The sequence below is a fragment of the Phalaenopsis equestris genome, unplaced genomic scaffold (assembly GCF_001263595.1).
Source record: "Phalaenopsis equestris unplaced genomic scaffold, ASM126359v1 Scaffold000057, whole genome shotgun sequence".
Lineage (NCBI taxonomy): Eukaryota > Viridiplantae > Streptophyta > Magnoliopsida > Asparagales > Orchidaceae > Phalaenopsis > Phalaenopsis equestris.
In genome coordinates this window covers 25,841-40,331 of record NW_018164499.1, presented here as the reverse complement: position 1 = coordinate 40,331, position 14,491 = coordinate 25,841, and the positions used below count along the sequence as shown (strand labels likewise).

The 14,491-nt window shown below is 33.3% G+C and overlaps 1 protein-coding gene across 1 annotated transcript in view; it reads left to right on the top strand.

Annotated features, from left to right (window-relative positions):
• Positions 1-7,660, top strand: part of LOC110019456 (digalactosyldiacylglycerol synthase 1, chloroplastic) — a 29,408-nt gene extending 21,748 nt beyond the window's left edge. Inside the window, exons 6-7 of the mRNA XM_020717116.1 lie at positions 6,351-6,700; positions 6,774-7,660. Coding sequence (XP_020572775.1) covers positions 6,351-6,700; positions 6,774-7,314 — 891 coding nt within the window. The 3' untranslated portion in view covers positions 7,315-7,660. The remainder of the gene's footprint in view (positions 1-6,350; positions 6,701-6,773) is intronic.
• The last annotated feature ends 6,831 nt before the right edge of the window (positions 7,661-14,491 follow it).

Here is a 14,491-nt window from a genome sequence, read left to right as displayed (position 1 = left end):
TATATATAAATATAAATATATATATATATATTACTCTAGCTCATTTATTATTCAAGCTCAGTCCATAGACTTGTTAAGTGGGTAACAAGCTCGGGAGTATGTTAGGGTGAGGAGGAATCACTTTTGGGGTTTTTTTAAAGGTTTCACCATTCGAGTTGGCCTACGCGTTTTTGCGGAGTTTTTCTTGAAGTTCTTGAATTGGAACAATTTTTCTCCATCCTCATGGGGTATTGCACGGTCTTATCCTTCACTAATTCAACTTACTAGAGCACAGAATGTTGATGATGAGCAGTTGAAGTTCATGGCCAATAATGTTTCCAACTGTTATGAAAGAGTAGTGGACAACAAAAGGGATGAGGAACCATTTAACAATGCCAAAAGCTGTGAAGGATCAATCTTCTATTTTGCTTTCACAGGGAAAGAATCAGCATCGTCGGTAAGAACTTAAACACAACCACTAACATCGCCCACAATGGCGAAAGCCTCACCCCTTTTCTTAGGATTATACTCTTTTGAATACCTCTCGGTCCATCATCCTCATGGAGATTCAAAATGATGGCCATGTTCAATAGCGACAACCACATATAATTTGTTTCATCGTGGTTGAGGACACTCACCGGAGTAATCATTTTAAATACATCAAAAGTTTTGTCTGCAAAGGCACATCATTTACTTTTTATGAAATCATCAGCCCTAACTTGACCAAAATTATCTGCATGATTAACAGTCCCCATTATAGTGTAATCAATGAGTGTGATGGTAGGCAAAATTGAGAGTTGAGGCTATTAACCAAAATTGAGAATTAAGATCTTTTTGTGTGCTTTGCAAGATAAGGTTAGCTATAAAGCGAGGAGTGATGAGAATCAAGTGCTAATGCAAGAAGATTGAGAAATAAAATAATTCTGTTTAAACTTGAATTTTACTGCTTAAAGGCCTCATATTTATAAAAATTTATAAAAAAAATAGGATCCTAAAAAAATAGGATCCTATATATATATATATACACCAGTCCGCTAATTTTACGAATTAGGAAATTTATTCTGAATATTTGAATTGCTGGTAGCCATCCCTTGCAAATCTAAAATTTTTTTATTTCTCCATGAAAGGTGATTGATCTCTTGAAATTAGGGGAATATATTTTAGTGATTTTAAAATAGTTTTTTTTTATTCTCTTAGCTATTATTTGCCTTCATATCTTCTTTGATCATCTTTATCGTCTTTTGAATTTTAAATTATGATTTAATTCCATAATGTGCAATCATAAATTTATTCTTTAAAGATTAAATTTCAAACTTTATTTGAAGATTCTAGATGACTCAAATGGTAAGTCTTTTTATTTGTGGATAGTGGCTACACTTTTGAATATGGTATGTGCTATATTTTAAGCAAAGTCTTTTTTTGCTTCTAATTAAAATTTGCTATATAATTGACAGCAAAGTATCTTATTTACAATTGGGTTCCCTATTTTGGTGTATTTTCCCTTTAGACGTACTTATAATTGATGAAAATATTTGGGATAAAATTTTGTCCTTAAAAATTGATTCTAAAAGAAGCATACTTTTTAAGGAGAAATTAAATGTGTACATTTTGTTTATTATAAAGGAATCAAACATAAGACACAATAAAGTTATGGGAGAGAGTAATTAAATATTGACTTAAAAAAATTATTCTTATTTTATCGGATCAAATTGTTTTCAGTCTTAGAAGATCTTCTATGGTAACTATTTTTTTATTAAAAAAATTAATGATAAAGTATAAAGAGTTATGAAATACTTATATAGCATTTGTTAATTTTGATATAAGCATATATTAAATTTAATGAGTATTTGATTTAAAAAAATGGCATGTGTGGAAGATATGTACAATAGACAGCATCGATTAATATTAGTAGAAGTTTAGGTTGACCAATGAGTTTTCACTAAAATGGGATTCTGTTGACCTCTGTTCTAATTTCATCTCATTATTAGGATTGTTTTTGGGGCTTATCCCAGTCATTTGATCACTTTGTGATTCCAAAATGGTTTGATGGCGACGCCCTTATAGCGCTTGAACCAATGAATCATTAGTCATCAAAATGTTGCAAAATAACTTCTTAAAATACCTCTAGAAGCCATCACTTCCTCAGCCTCATATGCCAATGTGAGGTTTGTCATGTGACCAAGTGTGGCCCCTCATGAGGAGAGATCATCGTTTACTCTTAGAGTTCTTCTCAACCACATTTATGAAGAGGAAAGTAGGGTGTATTTATGTTTTTAACATTTTTGAATTTTCAGAATGTAAAAAGATATCTAAAAAGATAACCATGCATTACTTTTTTGGGGCATTTACTTGCATACAGCACAATTCTTATATATTACATATCTAACACTTAAACTTTCATATTTACATACGTACCACTAAAATCTTTGACATCATGTAAAAAATTCCGCATTTGTTTTAAAAAATGAATTACACCTTTTCTTGCCTAGATTTTTAATACTAAATTGTTACAAACGTAAATATCAAATTTAGATGTTACATATGTAAATACATAAGATTTGTGTGGTATGAATGTAAATTTTCGTACTTTTTTTTTGTGGTGTATTCCTTTGAATCCCTAAAATAATCTTTATTGATTTTGTGTTTTGTTGTCTCAATTTTGTCTACTGAAGCTTGCGGTGTTCTGTTTTTGCTCTCTCACAGTGCAAAGAGTGAAAATCAGTAATCATATTAGTTTTTCATGACATGGCGGAGAGGCTCCTCTCATATTAGTTTATTATGATTCTGTTAAACTTTATGGATAAACATTCCTTGTGATGTAGTGGAAGGCATGCAATTTATTCTTGTTATGTTAAAGGTGTCTCATGTGTGCCTTTTTTGGCAAATTAGGGGGAGCATTCACCATTTTATTTCAATTATATATATATATATATATATAAATTATTCTCCATAGGGAATTTCAAGACATTGACTGATTGGGAATACTTCTTTTACATTGATGTCATGCACCACCTATATTTATCTTATTGATTATTGCCCCTTGCACTGGAGCATATATGCCATTTTTATATGTTAGAATGAATACCTGTTGTAATGCCAAAATTTCTAGCAAATCCACTAATCACATAGTTTTCCCTCCTTTGTGGGTGTCATTTAACTTAACACCTTGAACTAAACATGAACATACACAATTTATTGAAACAATGAACCTAGAAAGCGTATAAAACCACAACAAGAAAGTAAAATAAAACAAAATACTTAAAAAATCAACTTTTGTGAACTTTGGTGTGTCTGCACTGAGTTGCATTCGGCAAGGTCAGGAGAGGTTACCTTGTCCTTTTCAAAATTTAAACTAAAAAGGTTACCTAAATACCTCGTAATTTAAATATTCCCAAAAATTTCTAACTTGATGCACCCCCCTTTATGATTGATGAAGGGCATTGAACATTTGATTTGCCCCGATAACCCCAAAAAATGGTTCAAAATTATCCGATCATCTATAAATTTAAAATTTTTATATAATATTCTACGGCGCACTAAAATTTCTAAAACTTGAGAGATCCACCTTTATATATTGATGATGGGTGTGGAATCTCTTATCTGTCCTAGTAACCTTGATAGATGTGCCAAAATTAGCACATCACCCTTAATTTGAAAAAAAAATTGTCAAATATTCATCGAACATCAAATTATTATAAAACTAAGAGCCCACTTTCATCATTATCACTATTATTTTTCTAAAGTATATAGGGGTTGTTATTAAAAATTAAAAATTTACCCTCCTTTAATATTATCAAAGAATATGGGCCACTCAAATCTGCTCATCATAGTTCTTCAAAAATTGCTTGGTTGCCTTTGAACTTTTAAAATATTAAATCAAAACAAGTTAGCTCCAATGGTACTTAATAAAGCAATAGGATGATAGAGCTGAGAATCATTGTATTGACTTTTACAATGATTACCTAGCTATGTGCTTCACGAAGACATTTGGTATTGCATTTGCATAAGAAATTAAGGCTAAATTTATAAAAAACTATCAACCAATTGTTGTGGCGATTTTCTCCATACTGGTTTTAAGCTTTTTCTGTGTCATACCTTAGAATCACTGCTGGAATACCTGCTAGTCTCATGGAGCAAACCTTTAGGTGTCTTCATCTTTGGAGTTGTGAGTTCCATCCTTTGACCACTTTGCATTTTGAGTCCTACATATTATTTTTTGGGCTTTCCTAATCCTTGAGGTTATGAGTTTCCCCAAGCGGGTATTCTCATGACATAAATAGTAATCGCCTTGGTTAGTTCAACGCAAAATCAACATGCCCATGCCCACAGATGAAGCCCTAACTCCTCATCCTTGGGGTTTTGGATCCCCACACATGGACTTCTTTAAGAATTCAAATTCAAATCGTATTGGTTAGATCGACACAAAGCTAACTAGCCCATCGGCGTAAGCTTTAACTCTTAAAGTCTTTCTATTTTCAGAGTTATTATGTCCTATTATTGAGCCGTTCTATCTTTAGTATTGTAAATCACACATTCTGGCTTTTATAATTTGTGAGGTTATTAGTTCCACCTTTAGGCTGTCCTTTTTTTTAAGGTTTTAAATTTGACCTTTTGGCTTCTTCATTTTTGGTGTTATGCCTCATTTATGGGTCTTTCATTGAATCTAAGACACAAAGCCAGGTTTAGACACAAAAACAGGTTTAGTTTCTGGCGAAGATATGAAACTCAATCCTTTCAGGTCTTCATAGGATAGAGGACCCCAATCCTCGTCTAGGTTAACCGCAAATTAATATGAGGCTGCAAAATATCATTTCAGGTCGCTTGCTTGCTAGTAAGCTCAAGTCATTTTCAGTTGAACTCTCACGCTTGAAAGCTTAATCTATTCACCTTATACATACACTTATTGACATGTCTAGTCAAACCAATCTCTATGTTTGCCTATGGTGTAAGCTTTAGCTTTCAAGTTAATATGCATGAATGAACTTTACACCTATTAAAGTAGACTTCATTCAATTAGGACATCACTTTTAAGGGTTCCCTTTTTCCGAAAACTAGTGGATACAATGTGAATTCCTCTATGATTGCATATTGGTTGGGTATGTCTTGTGCTAAAATGTCATGTCTAAATCTTATTATGTATTAGATGAGATCAGTCGATCTAGGCGGTAAGTTCAGTTATGATTGAAATCTTGTGTTCATCAGTTTGACTCATGATGACTATGAAATCTTGATTGAGTGGACAATCTATTCATCTTTTTCAATTTAAATGCTGACAAGTTCTATCATAGACAATTAGTGTCCATAGTTGAGCATTATATTTGCTAATAGGCAATCATGTAATTAAGTATGGGTACTTTTATCTTTGATCTCTTAAATATTAAATAAACTCTATTTAACTCGTAGGGAAAATCTATTGGAAACTCAAAGCAATTTACCTATGAAATTCCATAATGCTTTGTCAATGTTTTGTAATAGCAGAAGTTGTGTAAGTCGTTCAAAATTCAAAGATTATATCATGGATCATCAATGGATCAGTATGTTTAAGGAAAATTGAATTTATTTTTCTTATTTATGTTTGAAGATGATTAAAAATGATATTTAAAGTTAGGTTGTTAAGCGTATATTTTCATAGATGACAATTCTAATTGACAGGGCATCTGTAGAAAAAGTATGTAAAGTTAGAACAATGAAGAAAATATTTAAAAATAGAGGATTTGAAATTAGTAGAATAAATATTTAAGTATATTATAGTGTAATTTTAATGAGTGTGATATTAATAATTATCAATCAATATTGTTAGAAAATAAAATGACACATGCGATAGGTATGTTCTAAATTTGGATTTAAGGCTTATAGTTAAAATGGAGAAATTTATCAAAAAATATTTTATGATATTTGGATATCTTGAAAATTTAAAAGATAACTTTAATAAAATTACAGTTAGGTTGGCTGTATTGAATGTGTACTATATTGTAGGACGATAAAGAAATCGTAGCTAACAAGCGTGATAGAAATGATAGTGCTAAGATGGATGAATAAGATATTAGAAAGGATACGTTAAGGATTGATTAAGTTTTGAGGAATGCTTGTCATCGTATCTAATGAAGAAAATGGTTGAAAATAGTTTTAGGTGGTTTGCATATGTACAATGAATGATTAAAAGAACATCCATTAAATACATAAAAGAAAATTTTTAATAGAGAATCACAAAAGACGAAGTGGTAGAGACCTGATTCCTATCATATCATGGAATCCATGCAATCGTTTATTATCCTATCATGGTTTTAATCTCTGCCGAATGTAACTCTCTTTCAAAAACCTTAACCAGAGCATATCGCCCTACCAACAAATCTATGTTATTTGTTATATAGGTTTTGAGACTCTCCGCAGCAACTCAGGATCTACCTAGATCTGTTATTTGCAATGTTCATGGTGTCAACCCTAAATTCCTCGAAGTTGGGGAGATTAAAGCAGCTGAAAGGGATAGTGGGCAGCAGGCATTCTCCAAAGGAGCATACTTTTTGGGTAAGATGGTTTGGGCAAAAGGTTACAAAGAGTTAATAGATTTGTTGGCAAATCACAGTAATGAATTAGAGGGCTTCAAGTTAGATGTCTACGGCAACGGAGAAGACTCCCATGCAGTGCAGTCCACTGCCCAGAAACTGCAGCTGAATATGAACTTTATGAAAGGCAGGGATCATGCTGATGATTCGCTTCATGGGTACTCATAGATTTGCATTTTATCATTTCTGTATATTCTTACGTGTCATCCCTTAGTTTGTTTCTTTTTGTAGGTATAAGGTGTTCATAAATCCCAGTGTCAGTGATGTCCTGTGCACCGCTACAGCTGAGGCTTTAGCTATGGGAAAGTTTGTTATCTGTGCAGACCATCCATCAAACGATTTCTTTAGAGCCTTCCCTAACTGCTTGACTTACAGAACATCAGAGGAATTTGTTGCAAGAGTAAAGGAGGCTCTTGCAAACGAGCCTCAGCCCCTGACCCCTGTGCAAAGGTATAATTTATCCTGGGAGGCTGCCACCCAAAGATTTCTTGAGTACTCCGAGCTTGACAAAGTGCTGAGTAGAAACAATGAAGATTCCATGGAGAGTGGAAAAGCTAATCTGATCTCAAAAATCAAGAAATCAGTTTCATTACCAAGTTTATCTGAAGCAGTTGATGGGGGATTGGCTTTTGCTCATTATTGTTTGACAGGAAATGAGCTCCTGAGAATTTCTACCGGAGCAATTCCGGGCACCAGAGATTATGATAAGCAGCATTGCGTTGATTTGCATCTGTTGCCTCCTCAGGTGCAGAATCCTATATATGGCTGGTAGGCTTTGTTTTCTCTGTAATAGTATTTTCTTCTGTAGCCCTAAGTAAGGTTGAAGAATGCTGCTTTTACCGGCCTATAGGGGCTTCGGCCTTCCCCTGCCCTTTCCCCTGTGGCATTTCTCTGCTATAGTTTGTGGAATTTGATGGCAAGGAGGGATGCTGCAACAGGTAAATTCTACTTCATGTGATATTTTTAATTTTGAAGTACCTAATACAGTAGAATTGTTATTTTTGCAATTTTTAGTGTAAATATAAGTTTTTGATTCTATATTTGTGGTTTTAGTTTATATGGAAATCCATGTATCGAAGTATTAACATTGCGTTTCTAAATAGGCCAACTTGTTTGAGCATCATCTGATTGTTGGAATCAGAGGTCGTGCAAACGTAAAAAATGGTTATCATACCTAAATGCTTAGTTATTGATAGCATCGGCAGACTGTTTGTTGTTTTTTTCTTAGCCTATTTGATTTCCATTGTTAGGTGCATTTACATAAACCACCAAATTATTATCTATTTACACGTATAACACCTAAAATTTATGTTTTGCATTTATACCACCCAAATCTTTCATATCCCATAAAAAAATCCACTAATTTAACCTTTAAAAGGTTAAACACGTCTTTTTATGCATGGGGTGGCATATATTTAAAAATTTAAGTTCAAGTACATGAAATTAAGAGTCCGTTTGGGGCAGCTGTAGATTATTTGTAATATGTTGATAAATAGATTATTCTGACAATTTGATAATCTGCAGATTATCAGGATAAACTGACTGTTGTTTTGTTTTTGGGGGGGGGGGGGGTGCTTATTTAAAACAACTTATTTACAGCTGTTGCTGGAAAAAAATGATCTTTCTACCCTTTTTTTAGAACTGTATGGGTAAAATAATAGATAAAACAGAAGTCGCAAACAATTACAGATCAGTTCAAAAAAATAACATAGAGTGCTCACTCTCTCGTGTGTATTAAAAGAAATAAAATAAAGATAAACATAATTACAATTACAATTAAAAATATTAAAATGTATAATTTAAAACTCTGACAACGTCTGTCCTCAGCTGCATTGCTCTCTTGAGTAATCATTGTACCTCGATCACTGTGGGTAGTGCAATATGTTAAAGTGTTGACCCAACAGAAGAAATCACAAGCTGAAACACACTTACGATAATCGTAGAACTGTCTCCCACAGCTATGAGGCTGATGTGACGTAAGGGAGCCGGTAGTCCGCAGTAACACAAAACAACTTGGGAGGTCTCTGAAATCTTGGAGCTCATGTATCTACAAAGATTAAAAAAAAAATTTGTCAGATTAGAAAATTAAATTAAGTTCTATATAGCTACAAGAGAACCCAATTAAATGAAAATCATATCGAACTAAAAAGTTAAAAAATGTGAGTGTGCGGTCTTAGACAAGTAATTACACCAACCCATGTGTCTGTCACTACAAGGAGACGTTAGACCATCAAATAAATGAGTTATTGGTTGTCTTTAACCCACAAAAACAATTGTTCTGGGATACATGTGCCTATCACAAAAAAAAGCCATATAGTAGATCATGATATACCGTTGCACTAAAAAGAAGAGAGGACCTAGGTTCCTTTCTTTAGGATTTCACACGCAATACCAAAATGATACGTTTGTCATGTGCCAGATGTGCATATCACCAAAAAGGTCATCCACATAAATCCTCATAATTCGATGCACCCAATAGAAGTGAGGATATCAGTTGCCTTCATTAGGAATGCACATGCAACACTAGATAACAACAATGAACCGACCATCCAAAAAAACTCATAAGGCCATATTTTTCATCATTCATCACTGACCTCATACATCTAAAAAAGAAAAAAGAAAAAAAACAAAACAAACAAAGAAAAACAAATTATTATAACATGTCATTCTTATATATTCGAAAGTATAAATGAACAAACGAAATTCTTAATAAAAGCATAAAATCCAAATCCACAATACAACAAAATACATACGAAAAAAAACATATAGTCTAATAAATAAAAAAAGAGTGGGTGAACCGGCAACTACAAATAGTATCTGCGATAGACTCCCTCAAAGCAGCCACAATTTATCGAATGAGCTTTTCACGAAAATGTCCTTATCTTTCCTCTTCCTACCAAGCCTTGACCTCTTTAACAGGTAGCTGGACTCCTTCTCCTTCTGGTTAATACTAAGACCCTTCTGCGTCAGCTGTAACCTGCTCATGTGACAAGTCATCTGGTATGCTAGCAACCACCAACTCACTTGGGTTGAATGCATGCTTTCCCGTCGTGACTATCCTCTTAAACATTATGTCCAGTTTATCTTCAAACTCTGACTCAATTTTGTAATGCTTATATTTTTTTGCTGTCGGCATTGTCTGTAACATGGTATGGGAGGAGACGGTTTAGGTGGCTTATTAGTTAAAAAAATTATGAGAATAAACCAAATGAGAGTATAATTATTACCTCTAATTTCTCAACTATCATTTATCTGGAGCATCGATTGTTCGCTTAATGGGATCCCAATCTAACCTGGTGGATCCACGTTTCAGCTCTTTCCAAATGTTCTACTCATTCAATTAATCCCATTTGTTTTTTAAATTTTAGTCTGTCGTAATCCCTTCCCGTCAATTCTTTGAACTTTTTCACAATATTTTGTCAACCCTCATTGTTAAAATACGTGGTTGACCTATTTATGATATCAATTTTTTTAATGCAAAGATTGCAAAAAATGTACGTTACTTCTTTATCCCACATTACTGACAGACCCCCTTCACTCGTCTTAGCCATATATATACTAATTGAAGAACGCGACAGTTAAAAAAAATAACTTAAAACATATAAAAAAAACTCAACATTTTGGACTATTACATAATGAGAATGAAAAAAATCGTTTTACAAACCAATAATAAGAAAAGAGAGGATAAACGATAACAAGGAGGTGCTCCATCAAATAACAAAAAAAAAATATATATATACAATGGAGATATCATCATATTAATTACACACTTCAAAAACCGTAAGCAAAAACTTTAACTAGCATGTGAAAAAAAGCATCATTTTGCGAGACAAAGATCAAAAGAAATAGCATAAAGAAATGCACAATATAGGCTTGGCATTTGATCAATAATAACTAGGGCTTCAACATCATATCAAAAAAATTAAAACTGTTAAAGAATGGAATCTATTGTTGCACGTAGTAATCCAATGACAATCCAAGCTACTCCATAAATTTATCATCAAGATTAGCATAAGAAATCTGTTAAAGAATAAATAGCAGTAATCCAATGACAATCCAAGCTGCCCGATAAATGATAAGCTGCGACACATATTCTCATAAGAAAATTATCACCAAGATTAGCATGACATCAAGATAAGCCTTTATAAACTTAAAATATCTTCACGGCTTAACAGGAAAAAACCTCATTTTATGTTCATTACTCCCGAGCACAAAACATAAAACAAACATTCATTATGTTTAGATATGATGAATGACAAGTTTGCAGTTATTAGATAAAAGGTTACAATTTCATGCTACATCAAAGAACTCATAAAATCAAAGTATGATAATTTTTTTTCTCATGAATCCATACATCGGCCTATGAGGCTTTTTATGGCCTAATATTACAATAGTGTCAATACAAAGAAGTAAAGAAAGAGAATGCCATAAAATTAGGGAACCCATGTTTCACTTCTCCCTTCATTAGGCTAGTGGGGAAGTTTTCTAAAGGTTGAAGAATATAGGACATGGATTAATTTTTAACTATAAACATTCTTTTCAAGAAGAGTCACCTAGCTTTTCCAAGCTATTGGGAGTTTTCTTCCTACTAAACAATTACTAATGAGTGCTTCACAGCATTGTCCATCCAATGTTTGCTATACACATAGAGCAAATATTCATTCTAATTCTATAGCTTATGGGGATTTTAAACTGTTTAAGCATTAAAAATAAAAAGGAGTTCAGCTCCAAATCCCCTAATTATAATGTGTTTACCTATCCAATATCTTGAGTTTATTCATATATGGTACATCTCTAATCTGAAAGCAAAATAACATCTGGAGAATAAGAAGCAAATATATTTCATAATTTCTGTATTTATAAACTTTGGTTCGAAGAAAAATACTTTCTCATCAATTTCATCTTCCAGGGAAATTAAATAGAACAAGGATAAAGAAGAAGAGCTCGTAAAAAAAAAAGAGCTCGAAAAAAGCACAGGTCTTGCAATGAACCAAACATCAATTTTCCATAAAAAGGACACATTGAAATGTTTCAAATATTAGAAGCCAACACTTCAATTCCTCTGTATTCACAACTAAGTGGATGCATGTATGTAATGACATATTATGCAACAATTAAATTGCACTTATACTCCTGAACATAACAACATTATTTAGAACAAAGAAATTTTCCGAATGAAATGTTGTAATGTTATCCAAACATCAATTTTCCATAAAACAATATTCACATGTAGCATAATATGTCCATTGCTACATTCCATAACCATGAATACATTGTGTTCCTTCATTTGGTGACCATACATTCTAACAATAGCTGTTTTGGATTAATTTTCTTGGTTGTAAATCTTAAAACAACCTTAGTATTTTGCAAAAAACAATAGAAATACATGTCATAAAATTCAACCTCTTACTAATAACAATTTATAGAGGAATCCAAGTTTTTAAGGAAGTAGAGTTCCATAATATAATGCGAAGGTCCATTTCCATTCATGCCACCCAATTCCAATGCCTTTTACATGAATAAAACCTAAAGTTTACTTCTTATTATGGTGAATGGTAAAACAAATCAACATCTTCATGCAATTTACCAAAATCGAAGGCCACCCGCAACAAAATTCATTAAACCTTTCCAAGTAGTCACTTTACCAAAACTGAAAACCACCACTATTGAATTCATCGAACTTCCCAACCATGTCATCCTACCCATGTATATTATGCATGCGATAGCATGACTAGTAGCCAACAACCTTTCCAACAACATGACTTGCACGCATAATTTAAAACCAGTCTTTCAAACAAGCAGTAAACAACCACCAACTCTAACAAACATGCCAAAGCATGGGGTTTAACATAGAAATTGAGAAGCACAAGGCCAAAGGAATGAAAAAAAAAAAAAAAAAAAAAAAAAAAAACCAGAACCATATTGAATAAAAAATCATCAAGCCATCGTGAGTGAATTGCAATGGCTTATCCATGACTATTTGCCAACCCCTACGATGCAAAAAAAGTCACCAAAATGTAATAAATATGCTGTAAGATAAGTCACATAAGGGGCAACACATGGATCAATCCCATGCTCAAGAAAATTAACAAATAGAGAAAGCACAAGGTTCATTTCCATCACATTCCAAACATTTGCCTTCAACATCTTGGTGCTAAATAGAGCTTACCATGAACTCGAAAATTTCAGCATTAGAAGATGCCATTCACAAATTTATGCATTAAAGATGGCAGAGCAAAAATTCTCCCACAACAAGGCATGACCAGAGCCGATAGAGCCAACACAGGTGCGAAAACAATCAAACACATTACTATTACCAGAAAGCCGGAGCACCAAAGTGAGGCGCGGGTGAGGGAGAACGAGAGAGAACTTACAGGGAGAACGAGGGAGAGTTGGGGACAAGTCAGAGAACCGGAGCACAGACGAGAGATCGGGAGATGAGAAAGGCAGAGACATTGGGCACGACGAGGAACCTGAGCACAAACAATATTAGAGAGGAGAAGGGCAGAAGATTGGGACGGGATCGGGGACGAGATCGAGCGGCTGGATGGTAATAAGCTCGAACGGAACGCTGAAAGCGGGTCCGAAGCGCGGCCGCAAATAATGAAGCCTTGGCGTCGAGCGATTTCGGACAGTGAACCATACACATGAAACAAACACTTGGTCGGCGTTATCAAATCATCGTCTTTAGTTTTTTAACTGAGTAGAATCGTTAAAATTTAAAAATATTTGTAGAGTCAAAAGTCTGCCATGATATTTAATGATCGTTGTTCAATTAAATATGATTACAATCTCTTTTTTAAATAAAAAAAAAATGTGTGATTATATACTATTTCGAATTTGGTTGGTATGGATTTAAAATTTTTGGATCTATTATGAGATGTGTTGTATATATTAATATATTTTGTCGCTATTCATTTATAAAAAAAATTAATTAATATTAAAATATTTCATTTGCAAATTGTAGTGTCCTACGAAATTTTGATTTATAAATTTTTTTTAGTATTTTTTACAATTAGCCTCATGACCTCTTGGCAAATAAAATGATTGTGGGATTAAAAAATGGGAGAAGCTGTGATTGTAGGTGGGGCTGTAAACGAGTTAGCTAAAGGGTCTGTTTTGGGATAGCTGCAGATTATTGATAATTTGTTGCCAAACAGTTGATCCAGATAAACTGTTGATTAACAGTTGATCTAGATAAACTGACTGTCTGTTTGGTCTGTGCGTTTGGAAAACAGTTGTTTTGCAAGTGTTTCCGGATAAATGATCATTTCGCCCATGTGCAGTAATGTTGTTTGCAATATCTTTTATAGCAATATTATACGCTTATTAGCAGTCATTAAATAATCCAATTTAAATTAGAATATTGTGAGTTCTGCATGATTAAATATTTCTTTTAAGAAGGCCTCGTTGGAATAATACAACGAGACAGACATAAGTAAGTTACTTGTGTATAAAATGCCATTTAGGGGAAGAAATAAAGAAGGAAAATATATTTTAATAGATAATCAATTTTTAGCTAAGCAACATGATGAGAAAGTGTTTGTCTCCACAGAGTAGTTGATATAATAGAATTCTAACCTAGAGCTCACCTTTTGTTGAACGACACTTAATACAATACATTAAAGCTGATATATTAAGATGTTCAAAGATATCATTAAAGTTGATATATTAAAAATTCCAACATATTAATAATCGAAATTAAATAGCTCTGTTCCAAAAATAAAAACTCACAAAAAGTAATTTAAATAACTGCAAAAAAAAATAAAAAAAATAAAGAGCTTATATGTTAGAAGCTGAAGCTTTCCTTCCTCCTCCTCCCCCTCTTCTTCCTCCACCCCCAAACGCTCAACGAGCTCGTCCTATACCTCTCAACTGAAGCTTTCTTTCCTCTGTTTTCAGGATCTCGAACGACCGAAGAAGAAGTTTGCTGGGAGAAGAGAAGGAGG